The sequence below is a fragment of the Anabrus simplex genome, chromosome 9 (assembly GCF_040414725.1).
Source record: "Anabrus simplex isolate iqAnaSimp1 chromosome 9, ASM4041472v1, whole genome shotgun sequence".
NCBI lineage: Eukaryota > Metazoa > Arthropoda > Insecta > Orthoptera > Tettigoniidae > Anabrus > Anabrus simplex.
In genome coordinates this window covers 77,090,177-77,110,059 of record NC_090273.1, presented here as the reverse complement: position 1 = coordinate 77,110,059, position 19,883 = coordinate 77,090,177, and the positions used below count along the sequence as shown (strand labels likewise).

The following is a 19,883-nucleotide window of genomic DNA, read 5'->3' as shown; positions in this document are numbered from 1 at the left end:
GAAACATGCTATTCTTGGATTCATTGCATCAAATGGTCTGCATAATTATGTAATCAGTGTGCTCTTCAAATCTTCTCTTCAGCTAAGAATTCATATTACCCATCACCTCAAAAAGCAGTCTTCTGATTTTTTTTATTACAAAGAAAAATTTGACCACTTCAGAAAAACCTTTAACCAGTCCTACAAGCACCACTAATGATGGATGAACTATTGCATAAAAAATCCAATAGAAGATTAAGTCTGTAATGCTGAAGTATTAAAGAAATGCAGGGGTAAAGGAGCTATATTGAATAATAGGATTCATCATCATCATCATCATCATCATCATCATCATCATCATAATTTCCTTTTATCCAGCTGTAACCGGGTAGGGGCAAATGTGGTTCCTCTCTACTTTCTTTAGTCTTTTCATCACTCCTCCTCCAACACTGTGTCCCAGTCCAGCTTTCTTTCTATAATACTGTGTTGGATTATGTCCTTCCATCTCAATCGTGGTCATCCACGGCCTCTCCTTCCTTGCATTTGCATTTCCATCACCATTTTTGGCATTCTTTCATCACTCATTTGCTTTATGTGCCCAAACCATCTTAGTTGGCCCTTCTCTATTCTATCATTCATTTTTTTCCACTCCAATTTCTTCCCATATTTTCTCATTCCTTATTTTGTCTCTTCTACTCTTCTGTATCATACTCCTCAAGAATATTTCGGCTGCCTGTATTCGACTCTCATCCTTCTTTGTCATTGTCCAAGTTTCTGCTCCGTAAGTTGTTATGGGTATGTAATACATCTTGTACATAGTTTCCGTTGCTTCCATTGACACATCTTTGTCCCATAACATGTTTCTTACACTATGATAGAAACAGCTTCCAGCTTGAATCCTCTTACTAATCTCAGCATCCAGTCGAGCATTCACCATTAATTCACTCCCCAGGTATTTGAACGTCTCCACTACTTCCAGGGGCTTGTCTGCAAGTCTAATCTGACCTTTCCCTTCTTTCTCCCCTCTAGTCATAACAAGAGTTTTACTCTTTTCTACACTTATTTTCAATCCACATTCTTCAATCTTCCCACTCACCACATCCAACTGTTCTTGAACCTTCATGTCCTCTTCTCCCCAAATCACAATATCATCTGCAAATAACATGATGTTCATTTCTCTTCCTCCATATGTTGCTTTTGCTGTTCTCATGATGTCATCCATTACTATTGTAAACAGGATTGGCGATAGAACACTTCCCTGTCTCAGCCCACTAGTGATTTTGAACCAACTTGTCCTGCCAACTTGTGTTTGCACGCAACAACAACATTTCTTGTACATTGCCATGATCATTTTTATTAATCCCTGTTCTATTCCTTTTTGCACCAGACTGTCCCAAACTTTAGTCCTGGGGACACTGTCATATGCCTTTTCAATGTCAATGAATTTCATCACCATATCATTCCCATACTCCCATTGCTTTTCCATTAGTTGTCTCATAATGAAAATGGGCTCTATTGTTGACCTTCCACTTCTGAAACCAAACTGATTTTCCTGTATCTGATTTTCTACCCTGAACCTTATCCTACTTTCCAGTATCCCCTCCATTATCTTAGCAACATGGGATATCAGAGTAATTCCCCTGTAGTTCTTCAATACAGTACTTTCTTATTACCTTTCTTGAAAATTGGGATGATTATTCTTTCTTGCCAATCCTCAGTGACCTCCTTATTCTCCAAGACACTCCTGAGAACTCGATATGTCCACTGCAGGCCTACAGCTCCAGCTGCCTTTATCATCCCCACTGAAATTTCATCTATTCTAGCAGTTTTCCATTCTTCATCCTTCTTACTGCCATTTCAATTTCATTCATTGTAATTTCTTTATCCATTTCTTCATCAACTAATTGCCTTTCCTGGTTGTTCATTGAATGACTGTCATCAGTTCTCATGTTCCTCAACTTCTGAAAATACTCTCTCCATTTCTTCTGGCTTTGTTAATATTATGCCTCCTTCATCCTTAACAAATCTGGTGTTTACTTGATCTCTCTTTTTGTTTCTTAAGATACCATACAATAATTTCTTGCTGCCCTGCATATCATCTCTCAATTTCTATGTGAATAAGGCCCATCCTTTCCTCTTTTCTTCCTCCACTACTTTCTTGGTCAAATTCTTTGCCTCCACATATTTTCTACTTTCTTAGATGTTTTCCATGCTTTCCATGCCATTTTCATTTCCTTCACGTTAATCTTTACTCTATCATTCCACCAGTGTGTCTCTTTGTCTTTCACATTTTCTGACGTTCTACCACATACCTTTTCTGCACATCCAACCAGTGCTTCCTTAAACCTTTTCCATTCATCTTCAACATTCCCCATCTCTGTCCTGGGTACCAAGGTATTATTTCCCTTTGAAATTCTTCTTGTATGTTTTTCTCCTTCAACTTCCATACTATAATTCTTTTCTCTCTTCTTAATGGGGTTTTTTCAATCTTTCCCACTTTCAATTTTCCTATCATAACTCCATGATCTCCACCAAAGGCTTCTTCAGGCTTGGCTGTAACATCTAAAAGGTTCTTCTGGTGTTCTTTCTCTATGATTAATCAATCATGGTCTTTGTTCATCTGTCTCCCCAACCATACCTTGTAATCTTCTGACTGGTCTTCTTCCTAAACCAGGTGTTTCCAACAGTCATTTGGGTCCTCATGCAAAAATCCACCAACAACTCGCCTTCTGGATTTACATTTCCATATCCAAAGGGCCCTACAATATCTTCCTCTCCTTGACTTTCCATTCCAACTTGTGCATTTAGATCTCCCATCAATAGCACTTCCTTATCTTTTATCTGTCTTTCCACTTCCTCTAAAAAGTCCTCTAGATGTTCATCTATGCAACTCGTTTGTGGAGCATACAACTGAAGTAGATCTTTCATGCCATTTTCAAACTGGAGTCTCATCACCATCGTCCTATCGCCGGCGCATTTTGTATATTCCACATATTCTTGGACTTCTTTTCTAAGTATGATGCCCACTCCATTTTTTGCCTCAGGTCCTCCGCTGTAATACAGCCTGTATCCTTCTTTCAGAGGAATCTCTCCTGTACCCCTGTTCTTGGTCTTACACAGTCCAAGTATGGCTATATCTTTTTCTTTCATGAAGTCAACCAGTTCTTCTGTCTTTCCCGTCAGTGTCAGGACATTTACTGTCGCAATCTTGATGTAGTTTAGTGCTGGTTGCTGGTTCCCCCCAGCACCCGAAGAGCTGCGCGTCGCTTTAAGAAGGGGACTCCCTAATCTTATCCGAGGCACCATATCTGCTTTATCCATATAGGCTATTGTTAGGATGGGCTCACCACACCCAAAGGCATTTTATACCTACTGCCAGGTTCAAAATTAGGCCATCCCTAACATGGAGACAGACATTTTTCGTAGCCGCTCCTCTGGAGTACAGACACTACAGGTTTGCCCCTTTCTGCCATCTCCACCACACCAAAGTCCACCTTCTCCTCCGTAGATGCCGTTGAGGTCTTCACTCGTTACCCTGAGCTGGGAACCCATACCAGATGTTACACACCAGGTCAGTGTGCTCTGGGACTCACATAGGCAGGGGCGCCACTTCCTGGGTAGGGCTGCATCCGAAGAGGGTCCCTACCTGCTACCTTCACTAATAGGATTATAACTATGAATTTAAGCAAGAAATCATCTGATATCATAAAAGCAGTATGCAGTAAGAGAATGCGGATTGCCTAGGTGAGTTTTCAGGTTAAAGAATTTGGGAACATGACTGTGGGATTCACTCATCCTGCAACAGAAATTATTACCAGGTTGAAACCTGGGAGCAAAGGCAACCTGGCATACTGCACCATGTGACAATATAGTTCTGTATCCCTTGTGATGAGAATTGCATTCTATGGCTGGGACAAAGAGTTTTCCATTGGGGGATGCAAGATCAACAACTTGAGATTTGCTGATGACACCACCTTGATAGCATCATCTGAAGAGGAGTTGACAGAGCTGATCAAGAGAGTAGAGGAAGCAAGCCTAGAAATTGGATTACGTCTTAATCAACAGAAAACCAAAGTCATGATTGTTGATCGTAAGAACAACAACAGTCCACATATCAAACAGATTGGAGGGTGTGAAGTTGTACATCAGTATGTATATCTAGGCTCCTTACTATCCAATTCTGGTGGTTCCAAATATGAAATAAAGCAAAGAATTGAAATAGCAAAGGTAGTGATGATCCGTCTGTGGAAGATCTGGAAAGATAATAACATCACCATCAATACAGAAAGAAGCTCATTAAATCTCTAGTCTTCTCAGTTTTCTTGTATGGTGCAGAGACGTGGACCATCCTCAAACGTGATCGTGAATAGATAGAAAGCTTTGAAATGTGGTGCTGGAGGAAAATGTTAAGGATTCCTTGGACAGCTCATCGCACGAACACATCAATCCTGAACCAACTTCAGATAAAAGTTTGTCTATCATGTAAGGTCTCTCAGCGGATTGTACGCTACTTTGGACATATAATGCGCCAAGATGGTAGTCTTCAAAAGCTGATTGTTGAGGGCAAAGTCCAGGAAACCAGACAACGAGGATGAGTACCAATGAGATGGATTGACATGGTGAACGGTCCCCTACAGATTTCTCTCAGAGCAACCACATTGAAAGCTTTAGATAGGGAAGAATGGCGGAGTATGGTTCATCGGCTAGAGGGCTGAATATTATGATAGTCACGATGCCTCAGTGATGAGGCAAAATGAAGAAGAAGAAGAAGAAGAAGAAGAAGAAGAAGAAGAAGAAGAAGAAGAAGAAGAAGAAGAAGAAGAAGAAGAAGAAGAAGAAGATCCCTTGTGATCAGCCTTTAGCCATGCAGCCCTGAGAAAACTGAATTCAATCTCTATTTTCTGTTGTTAATCAATATATATGGCATTCAGTTCTACCTCATCATTGCTGAAAATGTATGAAAACTGTTTTAACTATAAAACAAAAATTAAAAGATATGGAAATATTTGGGAAGGCAGAGTTGCTTACTAAGCTGGTGGCAGAGATAATGGAATACAGTAGAAGTACAAACTGTTCATTTTTTATAAAAGACAAAGCAAAACTGGAGGATTTTGTATGGAACAGTGTTGGCTAGCAGTGGTGGACCTTCAAAAAGTAAAAGTTTTAAAAAGGTTATTTTTCAGAATAAAATTTTCCTTGCTATGTTTAATATAATCTTATATATTTCCAATTCATTTTTCACTGAATTAGATTATCTGTGTTCTTGATTTTTCATGAATGTTCTTCCCTCCATTAGCCTTAATAACAGGGTTTTCTGTACTTCTGCTATGTGAAATGAACATTTCTCCAGTTCAGCATTTATTATGAATACTCTATTGTTGATGTTCTCACCCTATTCATAACAAGAACGATTCTTTCTTCTTGTGCTACTGCTCTGTTTATCCAATTCCCTGCCAGATAAGGAAATGGATCAGTGACCTCCATTTCTATCAGATTTTTGTTGGAATTCAAGAAGACAAACTGGGGCAGATATTCATTTATATGAAGAGGAATTAGGGATGGGAGTAATTTACCAAGGGAGATGTTCAATAAATTTCCAATTTGTTTGAATCCATTTAACAAAAGTTTAGGTTAACAACTAATACGGAATCTGCCACCTGGGCGACAGTCCAGATCAGTGGTGATTGGTATCTTGTTCTCTGAACGACACATCAACAACTCTTTTCTCCACTCCTTCCTTCACTTTCTGTATCCCTCTTCTCCTCAGGCTACCTCTTTTTCTCCTTCCATTCACAATCCATTTTAGAATTGCTCTTGGAATTCTTGCTTCTTCTTTCCCTCTGACTTTGCTATTCCATCTCAGCCTGTAGTTTGTCCATTCCCAGCCGGTGCTGTATCTCTGTCTTCTTTATATGATCCTTCCTTACTTTTTGCAGCATGCTTTGCAGGAACTTCATTTCCGCCTGTATTTTGCTTTCTTCTCTGGCAGTTATAAGCCATGTTTCTGGTCACTGTGTCAAAATTGGGACAAAATAGATCTTGTTAAACACCTCTTCACATCATCTTTGTACTTGTTCATTCCAGACTAGGTCTCTTATGCTCTGATCTTTCTATTAAAATGTCTAAAAATTAATATTCCACACAGTGAGTTGAAAATATAAATGTTGTGTTAATATGTGGATTTTCACAGCCGCTAAATGAAATAATAATAACAATTTGGGGATATTAGGTTGCATAATGTTAATAATCTGCTGATGCATTTCAATCCTGCAACCAGGATAGTCTTTGGAGCAATAACAAATAAAGTATTGGCAACTGTCACTCCATAGTAACCAGACTCAAGACGGAGAGACCCTGTTAGAAATATAGTTCATTGCAGGGCTTTCAGAGTCAAGGAGAAGGATGTTGACGAATTAACTATGGAGGGTAGCCATGATCTACTCAGTATATAGCTGTCCCCTTTGTTGAAATTATTAGGGTGTGAACCAATTTCTATCTCCTCACGAATGATTCTAGGTATAAAAAGTTTCTCTTTATAAATGACAGAAGTTGCATCAAAAATGATTTGATGGTCGTTATGTATGGCATATTCTACCACAGCAGACTTCTCTGGCTGGCAAGGATGTAAGTGCCTGCGATGTTCTTTAAACCTCATTGCTACTTTCCTACATGTTTGGCCTACATAAACCGATCCACAGGAAGGAAGGAATCATATATATTCCAGCACAGTTTAAACCAATAGAATCTTTGACTGATCACAAGCAATTATCTAAGATGATATTAGGCTTAAAATGGTCTTGATATTTTGCCTTCTGAGAATATTGCCAATCCTATCCATGAGAGATTGTATATCTGGCAAGAAGGCCAGGCTCAAAGGACTAGAATCATGTGACAATCTGTCTTTTGGCTGACGATGTAGCACTTCGTCAATCTGTTTCCTTCAGTAGCCATTGCTCAGGAATGTTCTGGTTTGGAATTCAAGTTTACCATTTAATTTTTCCTCCTCACAAACCTCCCTTGTTCTGCTGATAAGGATGTTAGGGGTTAGTATGGGTGGGTTTATGGTAAACCGAATGACCTGAAGTTCCATCTGATTTCCTAGAAACCAAAACATCCAAGAATGGCAAACATCCTCCACATTCAGTCTTCATGGTAAATTTAATGCTATTCAAGTGATCCAAAAAGATGGATATTTATGTTCACTATGGGGCCAGATAACAAATGTGTCATCAACATATCTCAACCAGTTGGAAGGCTTGAGCATGCAAGATTGAAGACAACACTCTTCAAAATCTTGCTCTGCAGATGATCCTGTCACTGGATCGAAACATAAATGTTGTGCTCTTTAACTCACTTTTCAGGGTGAGCTGATGTATTTTGCATACTTTTGGGCTGTTGGTTAGGGGGATGCAGAGTTAGAGGCCATATGTATTTTTGATGATTTGCAGTGGAGATCGGAATGAAAACTATATTATGAAAGGAAATAATTTTGGATTACAGGAGGAGCTGGTGAAGGCAAGCAACACTTGAAACCAGATGGCACAGTGCACAATCAGAAGGAAGTGAAATCTGATGCAGCACTTCCTGCATACTGCAATCCTCCGAACCCCTGCCCAGTGGGTTACAGTGCCGATGACGGCTGTCTTGAGCATTTTGAGAACACAGCAGTGTTCAGCCGTGATTTCCAAGGCTCCCAAGATTGCATGTGTGACTCTGAGCACATGTTTGAATGTCCAGCATCTTCTGCACGAGACGCTTCTGCTGGACCTGATCTCACAGACTCTGAGTTGGATCGCATCATGGAACAGTTTCAAGTAAGTTCATCAGTGGTTATTCCTGTTTTTCTTTTTTTAGTTATAAAGAAACTTTGGAGGGAATTAATTGTAGTAGCTAGGCCTATAATATATACTCCCAAAAAGTAAAATATGTATATGTATATGTATATCTCTGACTTATCAGACTATTTTAGTGAAACTGAAGAAACAATTATTTAAATCCTACACTCTTTCATTGTTCCAAATATATGTATTTTTAAGTTTCAAAAACAATAAACATGGCCAACAGAACAGTTTACTTAAATTTCTCCAATCAGTTATCTGCTTTATTTCTATATATTTTTCCCTTTTTTGCCACCTGTTTTATGAAACTTAATGAAATTGAGTAACTTTGATGTAGTGTACCTGTTACAACCTGTACATGCCGTATTTTTTACTATTAATTGTACTTCATCATCGCGCAAGACATTCAGAGCGAACTTGGTTTGTTTACATTTGGAGGAGCGAGCAGGCGAACCAGCGACAGCTGTGTGTGTGATGTAGCTGCAGGGACAAGATAGACTACCCGCCTGACGCCACGTGTAGCCTGCATGACCTGGTATGTTCTGGATATGAACGTCACCCCTTTGCAAACATTCGATGTGGAAAAATGTTAAAACTTCTATAATAATAATCGCAGCGGATAACATAAACGTCTCAAATTGTGAATCTCAAATTGTGAATCTCAAGAAAATCCGTCAAGAGATTCACGAGATAATCAACTTAGAAGAGATCACATTATCCGAGTTTCAGTTTGCTCCAAAACACAGTTCGGAACGAGTTCGGAACGCATTCAGAACTGATACCAACAACTGTGAATGTGCAGGCACTTACGATTACCGTTCAGAACCAGTTCGTTATTGCAGTATGTTGGAATGCAAATAGAATCGTTCTGTGTGTCATCAGCGCCATCCAGAGAGAGCTGGTGAAACTAATCATTTATTTGGCTTTACTGTAACTACAATAACTAGCGATAGATTTAACTGACTGTGGGTTCTATAAATGTAAATATATTACAATATTAATATTGTAATTTCTTAATTAATAAACAAAACTTATTTCATTTTAGAGTGGAATTTCAGAATACACAAATACCAAGTTTGACAAGGCATATTAAATCTGACATAACCCAACCCATCACGGTTGGCACAAACGCTCCTTCCCCTTCCAGAATTTGATTTTGCAATCCTCCCCATAGCTATTCTACATTTCCCCCTCCATTTGTCCACTTATCAATTTGTTTTTTTCCAAAATAAGAACTTATTGCTTCCATGTCTGCCTTAACTACCCTTCTTTCCCTTTTGTTTTTGTACAGATTTGAGTTTTCGGTGACGTTTTTGACTCGTTATGCCGAAGAAGGTGATGACATGTTGAGTCAGATCGTAATGGGACATGAAACATGGGTTTCACATATCACGCCTGAAGCGAAGCAACAGAGCATGGAATGGAGAGACCCACACACACATTTGCCTGTAAAGGTGAAGGCCAAACAGACTCTGTCCCAGTGCAAGATCAAGATCAAGAACTCTTGGTTATCGGAGCAGGTGGAAAGTTTCTATGAAGAGGGTATTCAAAACTTAGTTGTAAGGTATGATAAAAGTTCAAACAAACTTAGCGGCTATGTTGAAAAATGGAGTAAAATATGTAAAATCTGAAAATAAATGTGGTGTTTGAAAAAAACGTCTTTTGTTGTATAGTTATTTTCAAACAGCCCTTACTTAAAAAGCACACCTCAAACCTATGACAGGAAAGACAAGGAACAAAGTTATGAGAAAGGAGATTGGAATACAAAACCTAAATGAGAGAATTAATAGGAATAAATTAAGATGGTTTGGACATGTAAAGAATACCTAAACAGATGATGGAGATGAAATTGGGGAAGGGGAGAGAGAGGGAGACCTAGAACAGGGTGGATCAATTCAATAAAGAGGAGTGCAAGAAGAAGAAACCTGGACAGGGACAAAATGATGGAAGGAGAGAGGAAGGTGGAGAGTGGCATAGATGCCCCGACCTGGCAGGAACTGGATAAGGAGAAAGAAGGGTGATGATGATGATTTATCTTTATGTCATATTTCTTCCCAATTCCTGTATTTATTTTTGCTTTCTTCTTACTGTGCACTACCTACATCAAGACTGAATATCTGTCAAGATGGCCCATCAATGAGTCTTGATGCATCCCACACCTCTCCTGATGAAGTTGGGAAACAGAAACAAGCTTGTCAGGGACTGAGAAAAACTGGATATACAATAGAAGAACTGGTATTGTAGAGTAGAATGCCTATGTATTCGAAGACAGCAGTGTTTAAAGATGTGGCGATAGTCCTTGTCCTTTTGTGTTTTTATGTTTATCCTTGTCTCATCTTTCACCTTCTCCTTCTTTCCACACTGACTTGCCATTATATTCATCTCATTATGTGTTTTTTCTTGTTCCTATCTCTCTCTATATGACTTGATTTACCCCATTAACCCTCCATTTCCTTTTTTAAAAATCTTGTCCCGTGTCCCAATCACCTTCATTGGGGTGCCAAAATGTCCTGTATTCCATTGAGCATATGAAAATTTATTGACTTTTTAATTTTATGTACCACGACTTTAAAATAATCCTGTCTGCCTACTCAGAGATTACCAATATTACATCAAGTATCGAGCAAGACATTTTATTTTCATTTCAGGATTCATCGTCCATAAACTGAAATATTAGCATTGTTTCTTGGTGTACAGACTGTAGACATATGTCTTAAATAGCAACAGGTGGATATAGGTTATGTGTAAAAGAAAAAAATGTTAAAAAGTACCCGGTACCTCCAAAAAAGATTTGCTTAAGATTTGCGGAAACAGTTTCCTTTCATGAAGACTGTCTCTAATACAGAGTTTCTGTTATATTATATGGTATACATTCATGAAGACTAGACTTGAGTCTGTCAGTTTTACCTTCCCTTCCTACTAACTTGCTAAACTTCTGACCTCAGTGCTGTAGAGTTCTGATATCTCTCATATGTACTTGTATATGCGTTTAAGTTGCAACCTATTGTAAAATTTCTACAGAAACAATCCTATAACTGGCATATCTGAATTCTAACATTGGTGTATTTCTTTTATCAGGTGGAGGATCAGCACAAGACTCTTGTTGCTAAGAAATACCACGTGAAGAAAGTGAGTATAATAACATAATTATTATTGAGTTGTGTGCTGAGAGTTGTGAACATTTCAGTAACAGTTATACTATTTGAAAACATGTGGTATGTTGTGACCAATTGTAACTTATCATTTGACAGTCCCTTTTCCTCACAGTCATGTTCATTGCAGTCAGTAGAAGCTGTGTTTTTGCTGAACTTCAAACGTGGATGGACAATAGTTATTTTTTGGGCACGTGGGACTATATTTATCTTATTTAGGACTGAGAAAGCTTCTCAGTTTTTTATTTTCAGGCGAGAAATCTATTCTGAGATGATAAAATACCCCAAAAAGAAAAACAGACCATGTTTTTTACCTATTTCATTCCAGTTATCACTAGAGCCCTGCGCAAAGTTATTGTCTTGGCGGATACAAACTGTATGGGCGTGCGGATAATTTAACTGGTAATTTCTAAATAATGACATTTATTGATTTTCACTCAGGTATACTCTTGTTTCCACTTGTGGTTAGGCAACTATTGACATTGGTATGGGAGAATAGCGATATACAAAGAGCCTTAAGACCATACAGCTGTAAATCCGACCTAAGTCTAACTGGCTCCTGCCCGCAAATAGTGGAAGGAAGGAAGGAACAATGGTCAATACGTGGGTAGTTGTCGCAAGAGAAAATCCTTCATAAACTTGTGACTGTGGGGGATCTGTTGCCAGGCGTCAGGCCTATTGTAGCATGTTAACAAGTCTATCCGATTCAATACCTTGGGTGTAATATATTGTAGTTAAATATTTACAATATCCACGGATATCCATTTTGTGGATGCGGATAACCATTCGCGGATGCGGGTGTGTATGAAGGAGGTGCGGATCCAGAGTGGATGTGGATATTATGCAGGGCTCTTGTTATCACCTATATAGGCTACTCAGAACGCTAATAGTAAAACACAGTCAACAGAAATGAAATTCATCAGAGCAATGAACCAAAAGACCAGGAAAGACAAGAAATGAAGCAATCAGGAAGGAGGCTGGCATCAAAATACCCGTTACTGGGTTGTTAGGAAGATGCGGGCTATATGTTTTGGACATGTTATGAGGATGGACAGAATGAGAACAGCAATGAAATACTTTGGCAGAAAAGTGAAAGGGGAGAAGCGAGAATGAGAGGCCAAGGACTTGATGGATAGACACAGTGAAATCGGAGATCAGCAAGAGGAATGTCAAGTGGGATTATATAGGGGCACAGAAACTATACTTTGACAGGAAGAAGTGGTGAGTGCTTGTACACCAAACCTGGGAAACTGGAGCTGGAAAATGATGATGATGATGATGATGGTGATGATGATGATGGGATTATATTTCTATAAAGAAGAAGCTAGGTTGAAAGAATACTGCACAAAGATGAGTTATCAGTGAATCAAGGGCTGAGAGGGGAATTAGTGGTATTTCATCAATATTGGTGATTTGTTTAGTGCTGTATGAAACAAAATGTGATAATTAATTTCATGAGGAGGCTATTTCTAACCTGGTGTAGCCCTTGTAAGGCCAAACTTCCACTGAGGGTGGGTGGCATCTGCTGTGTATGGAAAACTATGTATTATTGTAGTGTGGTGTGTGATTTTTTTAGGGATGCTGGGGACAGCACAGACACCCAGTCCCTGAGCTATATATAACTCACCAGATGGCACCACTATGTTGATTACACTTTTATCCTATGGCTACATGGGGAAGATAAGCTGCTCAAGTTTCTCCAGAATTTCAAGAGCATTCTCACAAAAGCCTGTTCATTATAGAGAGAATTGGAAGGAGAACTCTCATTCCTGGATGTGCTTGGGAGGAAGGAAGGCCACCTTCTGGCCCACACAGTGTACAGAAAGCCTACAAATACCAACTGTTTTCTCAATAAGGGCTCCAAAGTCACACTAAACAGAAATGGGTGATGATGGGGACGCTGCTTGAGCAAACCAAGCAATTGTGTCAGCCAGATCTGTACCAGAGTGAAGTGGAATATCTCTTCTCGGCTTTACAAACTAATGAATACAGCAAAACTGAGGTCAAGAGGGCTGCTGAGACTCTTCCATGATCTGTAGAGAAACTAAAAGAGAAAGGCCTAATGATCATAGATAGAACTGGTAAGGTTTTAAAGCATCGCAGCATCAAGACCACTTTTACAGCTATAAGGAAAATATCATAGCTGTTACGCTCAGCTAAGGACCCAGGAAACACTGTTCACTACACATAATGAAGTGGACTTCGATTTAAGGGATGAAGATCCAGTCAGGAAACAGTTGCTTCTTTAGCCTATGAAATACACTAAGATCTAAAGTTCTTTCATGTCAAGTGAAGATCAAAATCTACAACACTATCATTTGTCTGATTGTACTGTATGACATCGGAATGTGGGCAGCTAGGAAGGCTGACCGAGATCTTCAAAAAGAAAATGGTCCAAAGAATCCTTGGGCATATCAAAAATGGAGGAGAGTGGAGGAAGAGAATAGATGTGTGATGGGTGGATATCAGATCACCACCTTTGTTAGACCAAGGCTGCTATGGTAGGTTGAGCTGGAAAGAGACCTAAAACAGTTAAGTGTCATTAGACATTGAGAGAGAAAAGCACTTGGTCAGCACAGATGGAGCCAACTTGTTAAACTTTCCATTCTGGTAAAGCGAGAGAGAATGTGTGGGCTGGGTTCCATTGGCAGTTGGCTGCGCACGCTGGATGGGATACTTCCCGCTCTCTGCGATGTCACTCACATTTGTTCTCTTTGTTAAAACACAACAGGTTGACTATTTTTAAAATATATATAATTCGGTCAAATATATTTGCACATGTATTAGTCATTTTTATTCATGCAAAGCTTCCCATTCCCCTTTTAGATCCATAGCTTTTGACAGCAGACAAGCCAGCACATGACTAAAAATGAAGGGAAAGGAAGCCTGGTCCTAAGTAGGCTGACTGTTCAATGCTGACGCCTACGTTATGTGGAGAAATACATACATTATTCAACTTTTGCGTGTTTCTGTGGTGATAGGCAGTGTGGTATATTGTGTGAAATTGGAGATGTGTGTGTTTGAAGACAAACATAAATACCCAGTCAACAAACGAGAGGAATTAAACATACATAACCAACTTCCCTGGCTTAGCCTATGAAGCAAAGGACATCTGTGGAAGGTGAGAAAATACAAGCACAAATCGAAAAGTAAATTTCTCTAATTTTTTGTTGATGAATGCATAACTTAGATGGTTCAAGCATTCGTCATAATGTAAAATTTCCGTTTCTGTTCCATGGCAGTAGAAAATACTCATTACCAGTACTCATTGAAACCTTTCATCTCAAGTGTACCTCCAACTAGGGGCTGCCTGGCTGTGGTGGTAAAGGCATGCTTGGTTCACCCGGAAGAATGTGGTTTCGATTCCCCTTCAGGAATTCACAAAAAAAAAAGTTCTTTATTGGAAAATAGTATCTTGTTCCACCTACATAATACAATATTTCAAATCAAATTAAAACTGAAATACAAAAAAATAGTATGTTTTGGTCTGTAATGTAGACGTTCTTCAGCTGTAAGATATTGTTCAGTACAGTATGCATGTTACTATGGTAATGTGCATTAAAAATCTTCAAAAATCCTGATAAAAACTGAGCCGTCATAAAAATAATATACAGAGTGAGTGACTGCGTGGTTTGGGCACGTAGCTGTCAGCTTGCATTCAGGAGATAGTGGGTTCGAATCCCACTGTCGGCAGCCCTAAAGATGGTTTTTCATGGTTTCCCATTTTCACAACAGGCAAATGCTGGGGCTGCACCTTAATTAAGGCCATGATGCTTCCTTCCTGTTCCTAGTCCTTTCCTATCCCATCGTCTCCATGAGACCTAACTGTATTGGTGCGACGTAAAGCATATTAAAGAAAAAACACCATATTTTACAATTCATTGAAAACCAACTGTCAAACTTCAAATGCACAACACATTACAGATGATTTCTCCCTTAACTTCACCCCTTGCTCCAGACTAACAAGGTGTCCCCCGAGTTGCCTGAGAGTTGTCTCTGCTCTTCTTTTTCATATTTGTTTCTATCTTTATTATCCTAACCTTCTTAGCTTTCATTTCTCTGAATGTCTAGCCAGCCTCTCTGTCTTGGGTAGAATGTTTGCCTTTGAGCGAATGCATGTGTGTGTGGATGTTTCATCCTCCTCCAATCACAAGTTTTGGGTTGTGGTGAGGTGATGCGTGGCTACTGGGAGAGTAGTTGCTAGCAGCCCACCTCCAGATACCGGGTGCCCTCTGGAATATCTAGCTTTCTCCTAAAACAAAATTCACTACCTCTAGCACCACCCTCCCACACTTCACTTCAATGACAGCGGATCCACTTAGCAGTCAAAGCATATACATATTACACAACATTGACTAGCTTAAGTCAGGTCAACAAGCAGTGAGTTACAGATTTTAACTTATCTTTTGTTCATATTATTTCTCTTTACTTAATCCTCAAGAACTAATTTATTTTCATTTTTCTGTATAGTATTTACTTTGGAAAAACAATGCACTCACTCTTATTTGACTTACCTTTTGTACCATATCGACTCTAAAAGCACGACTGTTTTAAAAGAGATTTTTAAGCTCCTTCAGTGATTCATGCCATCAACTTACTTCAAGAGTTCACTTTGAGAATTTAAACTTATGTTTACATAATTTTACTGCGATAAAAAAATAAACAAAAAATAAAAAAACAAATGAGTCTTTGATAGCTCTATGACATTTCCTTGATTGTAATGTACAAAATAGTGTTTCCAGTTTCCAGCTGTTGGTTATGACTGCTCAGATATTAAGATAATAATTATTATAATTTTGTGTGGCTATTTTTAGTCGAGTGTAGCCCTTGTAAGGCAGACCCTCCGATGAGGGTGGGCGACATCTGCCTCGTGTAGGTAACTGCGTGTTATTGTGGTGGAGGATAGTGTTATGTGTGGTGTGTGAGTTTCAGGGATGTTGGGGACAGCACAAACACCCAGCCCCCGGGCCATTGGAATTAACCAACAAAGGTTAAAATCCCCAACCCCGCCGGGAATCGAACCCGGGACCCTCTGAACCAAAGGCCAGCACGTTGACCATTCAGCCAACGAATCTGACAGATATTAAGATGATTTTTCAAGACTTTTAATGCACATCACCACAGTAAAATGCATACATGAATAATACCTTATAGCTGAGAATATCTACATTATAGACCGAAACATATAGGTCCTACTATTTTAATGTGGACAATATTTCTTAGCAGACAAAGGCTAGGATAGTAAAGGTAGAAATGGACATGAAGAAAGAAGAGCAGAGACAACTCTCAGGCAACTCGGGGGACACCTTGTTAGTCTGGAGCAAGGAAGAAATCTTCTGTAATGTGTTGTGTATTGTATATTTGAAGTTTGACAGTTTGTTTTTAATGAATTATAAAATGTGGTGGTTTTTCTCTTTTAGAATTTTCTCTACATCGCACCGATACAGTTAGGTCTTATGGTGACGATGGTGACATACTATAAAGAATGTAAAATTAAGCAATTTCCTCAATTGTGCCAAACATTGAAGGGCTAAAGGGCTCAGAATGGTTCCAAATGAGTCTTTGATAGCTCTATGACATTTCCTTGATTGTAATGTACAAAATAGTGTACAAATAGGGAATGGTAGATCTGAATGGTTCCAAACAAAGAGAGGTGTACAACAAGGCAGTAGTATACTATCTCCACTACTTGTCCTTGCACTCATGGATGTAATCATTAAAGAAATTAAAGCTGCAGAACCTGGAGATTTGAATGCATTAGTGTTTGCAGATGATGTTGCCATTTGGGAAGAAACAGAGCAAGAAGTCCAAAGAAAATTAAATTTCTGGGTCAACAAATTTAAGGAATATAAGTTAACTGTGAGTAAGAAGAAATCAGTAGCAATGAAATTGAGTAGAACACCCAGCGAATGTGACCTCACTCTTAATGGAGAGAGAATTGAATGTGTAGAAAGCTTCAGTTATCTTGGAAGTATTGTATCGAATCAGGGGAGTGCTAAATTGGAAATCCAGAACAGAGTGACAAAAGGTTTCATGTTCTTCTGAAAGAGACTAGAACCCCCAGACAATACTTGGAAATGGCAGTACCTGGAAGGAGACCTGTTGGACATCCCAGAAGAAGATGGCTGGACCAAATAAATGCAGACCTAATAGAGAAAGGAACAACACTGCAGGATGTGAAAGGAGAGGAACTCGATAATGGCAGGAACCGATGGAGGCTTATTATCCACAAAAGTCCTACCCGGCCCGCTGGAAGGATACCCAGATGATGATAATGATGATGATGATGATAGCTCTATCAAACTAAAAAAAAATTTCAAAAATCACTTCCGGTCTAAATGCAGTTTTGGAAAAACAGCCTAAAATTGTTTGTTTCTTTACTAATTTTCTTTGTGATTCATATCCTAGCCAAATTTACTTATTTACATAATTCTTTCTGTATATATTCCTTGGTTCAATACCCTCAGGAGTTTTTTGATTTTTTGAAAAATATGGCGCCCGCGGGTGCTGCATTGGACAGGGCTGCTTTAGGGTATATAATATGTTACCAGCTTTAATTTTCTTCTTGAATTCACCAAAATTGATTTTACAAGGTAAATATGAATGTCCAGGTTCAGGAACTCTGTGAGTGACTGACTGAAACTGCCATTTAAAGATAAAAATTTCATTGTTCCGTATTGAAATTATTGATGTTAAAAATTAAATAATTGAAAAGGAGGTTCAACCTATTCAATACTTAAAAGAAAGAAATGCAGTAATTACATTCTTATTTAAATGGGACCGGTTTTGACCTTAGTCCAGGTCATCATCAGCCGTAAAAACATGTACAATGTTTATGAATATTGGAGATCAGTTTCAAACTCTGATAGGCACAAAGACACGACACCACATTCTGTCATGCACAAAGTCACAACACTATCAACTAATATACGAAGATCAAGAATAAATTGAAGTCGCAGACGAATAGATTTGTAGTAGAAAGCCGCCAGCTCCTGGTGATCAGCGCGGCACATTCAAGGTCATGCGCTGCAGTCGAACGCCAAAGTAGAGTGGAGAATGTTTTGAAGGACCAGAATTTGTCACGGTTGCGGGAAGTTAAGTACGTATATAAAAATATACGACGCAAATCAGTATAATTGAATGAGTACTTGTACTCCTGCTAAGTTCTTGGAAAACAGTTGACTTGAAAAAACAATTGTAGAGAGAAGAAAAAAATGTAGTAATGAGCGCAATGTCAGAAAACAAATGAAAACTTATATGCACAGTGCGCTATTTTTTTAAAATGAAAAATTTTTAGGTTATGATTGAAGTAGTCGACGTTGGCGCAAGACAAGAGTTAAAATTTGAAATAGGAGAACCGAAATGAAGGTCGTGTTTTTTTTTTTAAAAAATAGAGAAGGAAGAATAAATTAAACAAGGAAGAGAGATAGTGAAATAAGAGAAAGAATAAAATAAATTGAAGTTAGATGGTAATGAGGAAGGATAAGATAGGGAAATGAAGGAGGGATAGTTTAGGGTGGGTTAGGAGGGTGGGTTATTGGAGGTAGAAAATGTGGGTGGGAACTATGTAAGGCATGGAAAATAGAATTGGGGTTTTGGAATTTGGAATTTTTGAGAAGATGAATTAGGAAGTCAAAAAGGATATTGGGTTTTTCAGAAATGTCATTTAAATTGAAATTAGGGTTGAAGTACTGGTCAAGGTGGATAAAGCAATTTTCAGTAATGTTTAAGAGGGGGCCTTTGTTAATGATTTTAAGTATATTTATGTCATTGTCAATACTGGTGAAACTATGCTTGGAGTCTTGTATGTGCTGTCCTATGGCAGAGAATCTGTTGTATTTAATGGCGTTGACATGTTCAGAGTACCTGATATTGAAGTTGCGGCCAGTTTGTCCGACGTAGGAGGAATTGCAGTTGTTGCATTTAAATCTGTATACACCAGATTTAGAAAAAGCATTAGACTTATTTAGAGATTTAGAGTTGTGTAAGATATCAAGACTTCTGTTGTTAGTTCTAAAAGAAATTTTCATATTATGTTTTTAAAAAATATTAGTTATTTTATAAGCATCCTGAGTGAAAGTGAAGGTGGAAAAAAGCAGTTGGTTTTATTGTGTCTTTAGATAAAGTGGTTTTTGGACGGTGTTTGAATTTGTTGATGATGCGGTTAATGAAGGAGTTGTTAAAGCCATTAAATTTAGCAATGTTGCGGATGGTGTTTAATTCATTATTTAAATCTTTTTTGGACATAGGGGTGTTGAAGGCACGAAAAATTAAGCTGTTATAAGTAGCACGTTTATGAGCTTGGGGGTGCGAAGAATCTTGTCTTATTGTCGTTGCTGTTTGGGTTGGTTTTCTGAAAATGTTGTAAGATAAAGAAGAAGGATGTCTAGTAATAGTTAGGTCTAGAAAATTAAGAGTTTGGTTGTGTTTTGATTCGAGGGTGAATTTAATGTTAGAGTCTAAGTTGTTGAGATGAAGAAGTGTAGAGGCTGCGTTGGTTGATTCCTCATTTAATATTACTAATGTGTCATCGACATATCTCGCCCAAAAGAGGATGTTGGAGAAATTATTATTATTATTAATTCTTGTGTTTTCTAAGAAGTCGAGGTAAATTTCAGCAAGAATGCCAGAAGCAGGTAAGCCCATAGCCAAGCCATCTTGTTGATAAATGGTGTTGTCAAAGGTAAAATAATTATTGTTGAGAACTAATTTTAAAATAGACATGAAGTCTTGAATTTCAAGTTTACTTAGGTTACTGAATTTGTTTAGGTTGTTGTTTATAATGGGGAATAATTTTGGAATTGGAATACTAGGGTACATGTTGACAATGTCAAAAGAATGGAGAGAAAAATTTGGTTGGATTTCAAAATTCTTTAATTTGTTGATTAGATCAGAAGTGTTTTTGATAGATTTG

At 38.4% G+C, this 19,883-nt stretch overlaps 1 protein-coding gene across 1 annotated transcript in view; it reads left to right on the top strand.

Annotated features, from left to right (window-relative positions):
• Nucleotides 1-19,883, top strand: part of 7B2 (Secretogranin_V domain-containing protein 7B2) — a 114,505-nt gene that overhangs the window by 83,608 nt on the left and 11,014 nt on the right. Inside the window, exons 5-6 of the mRNA XM_067153483.2 lie at nucleotides 7,480-7,793; nucleotides 10,896-10,946. Of these exons, the coding sequence (XP_067009584.1) occupies nucleotides 7,480-7,793; nucleotides 10,896-10,946 (365 nt within the window). The remainder of the gene's footprint in view (nucleotides 1-7,479; nucleotides 7,794-10,895; nucleotides 10,947-19,883) is intronic.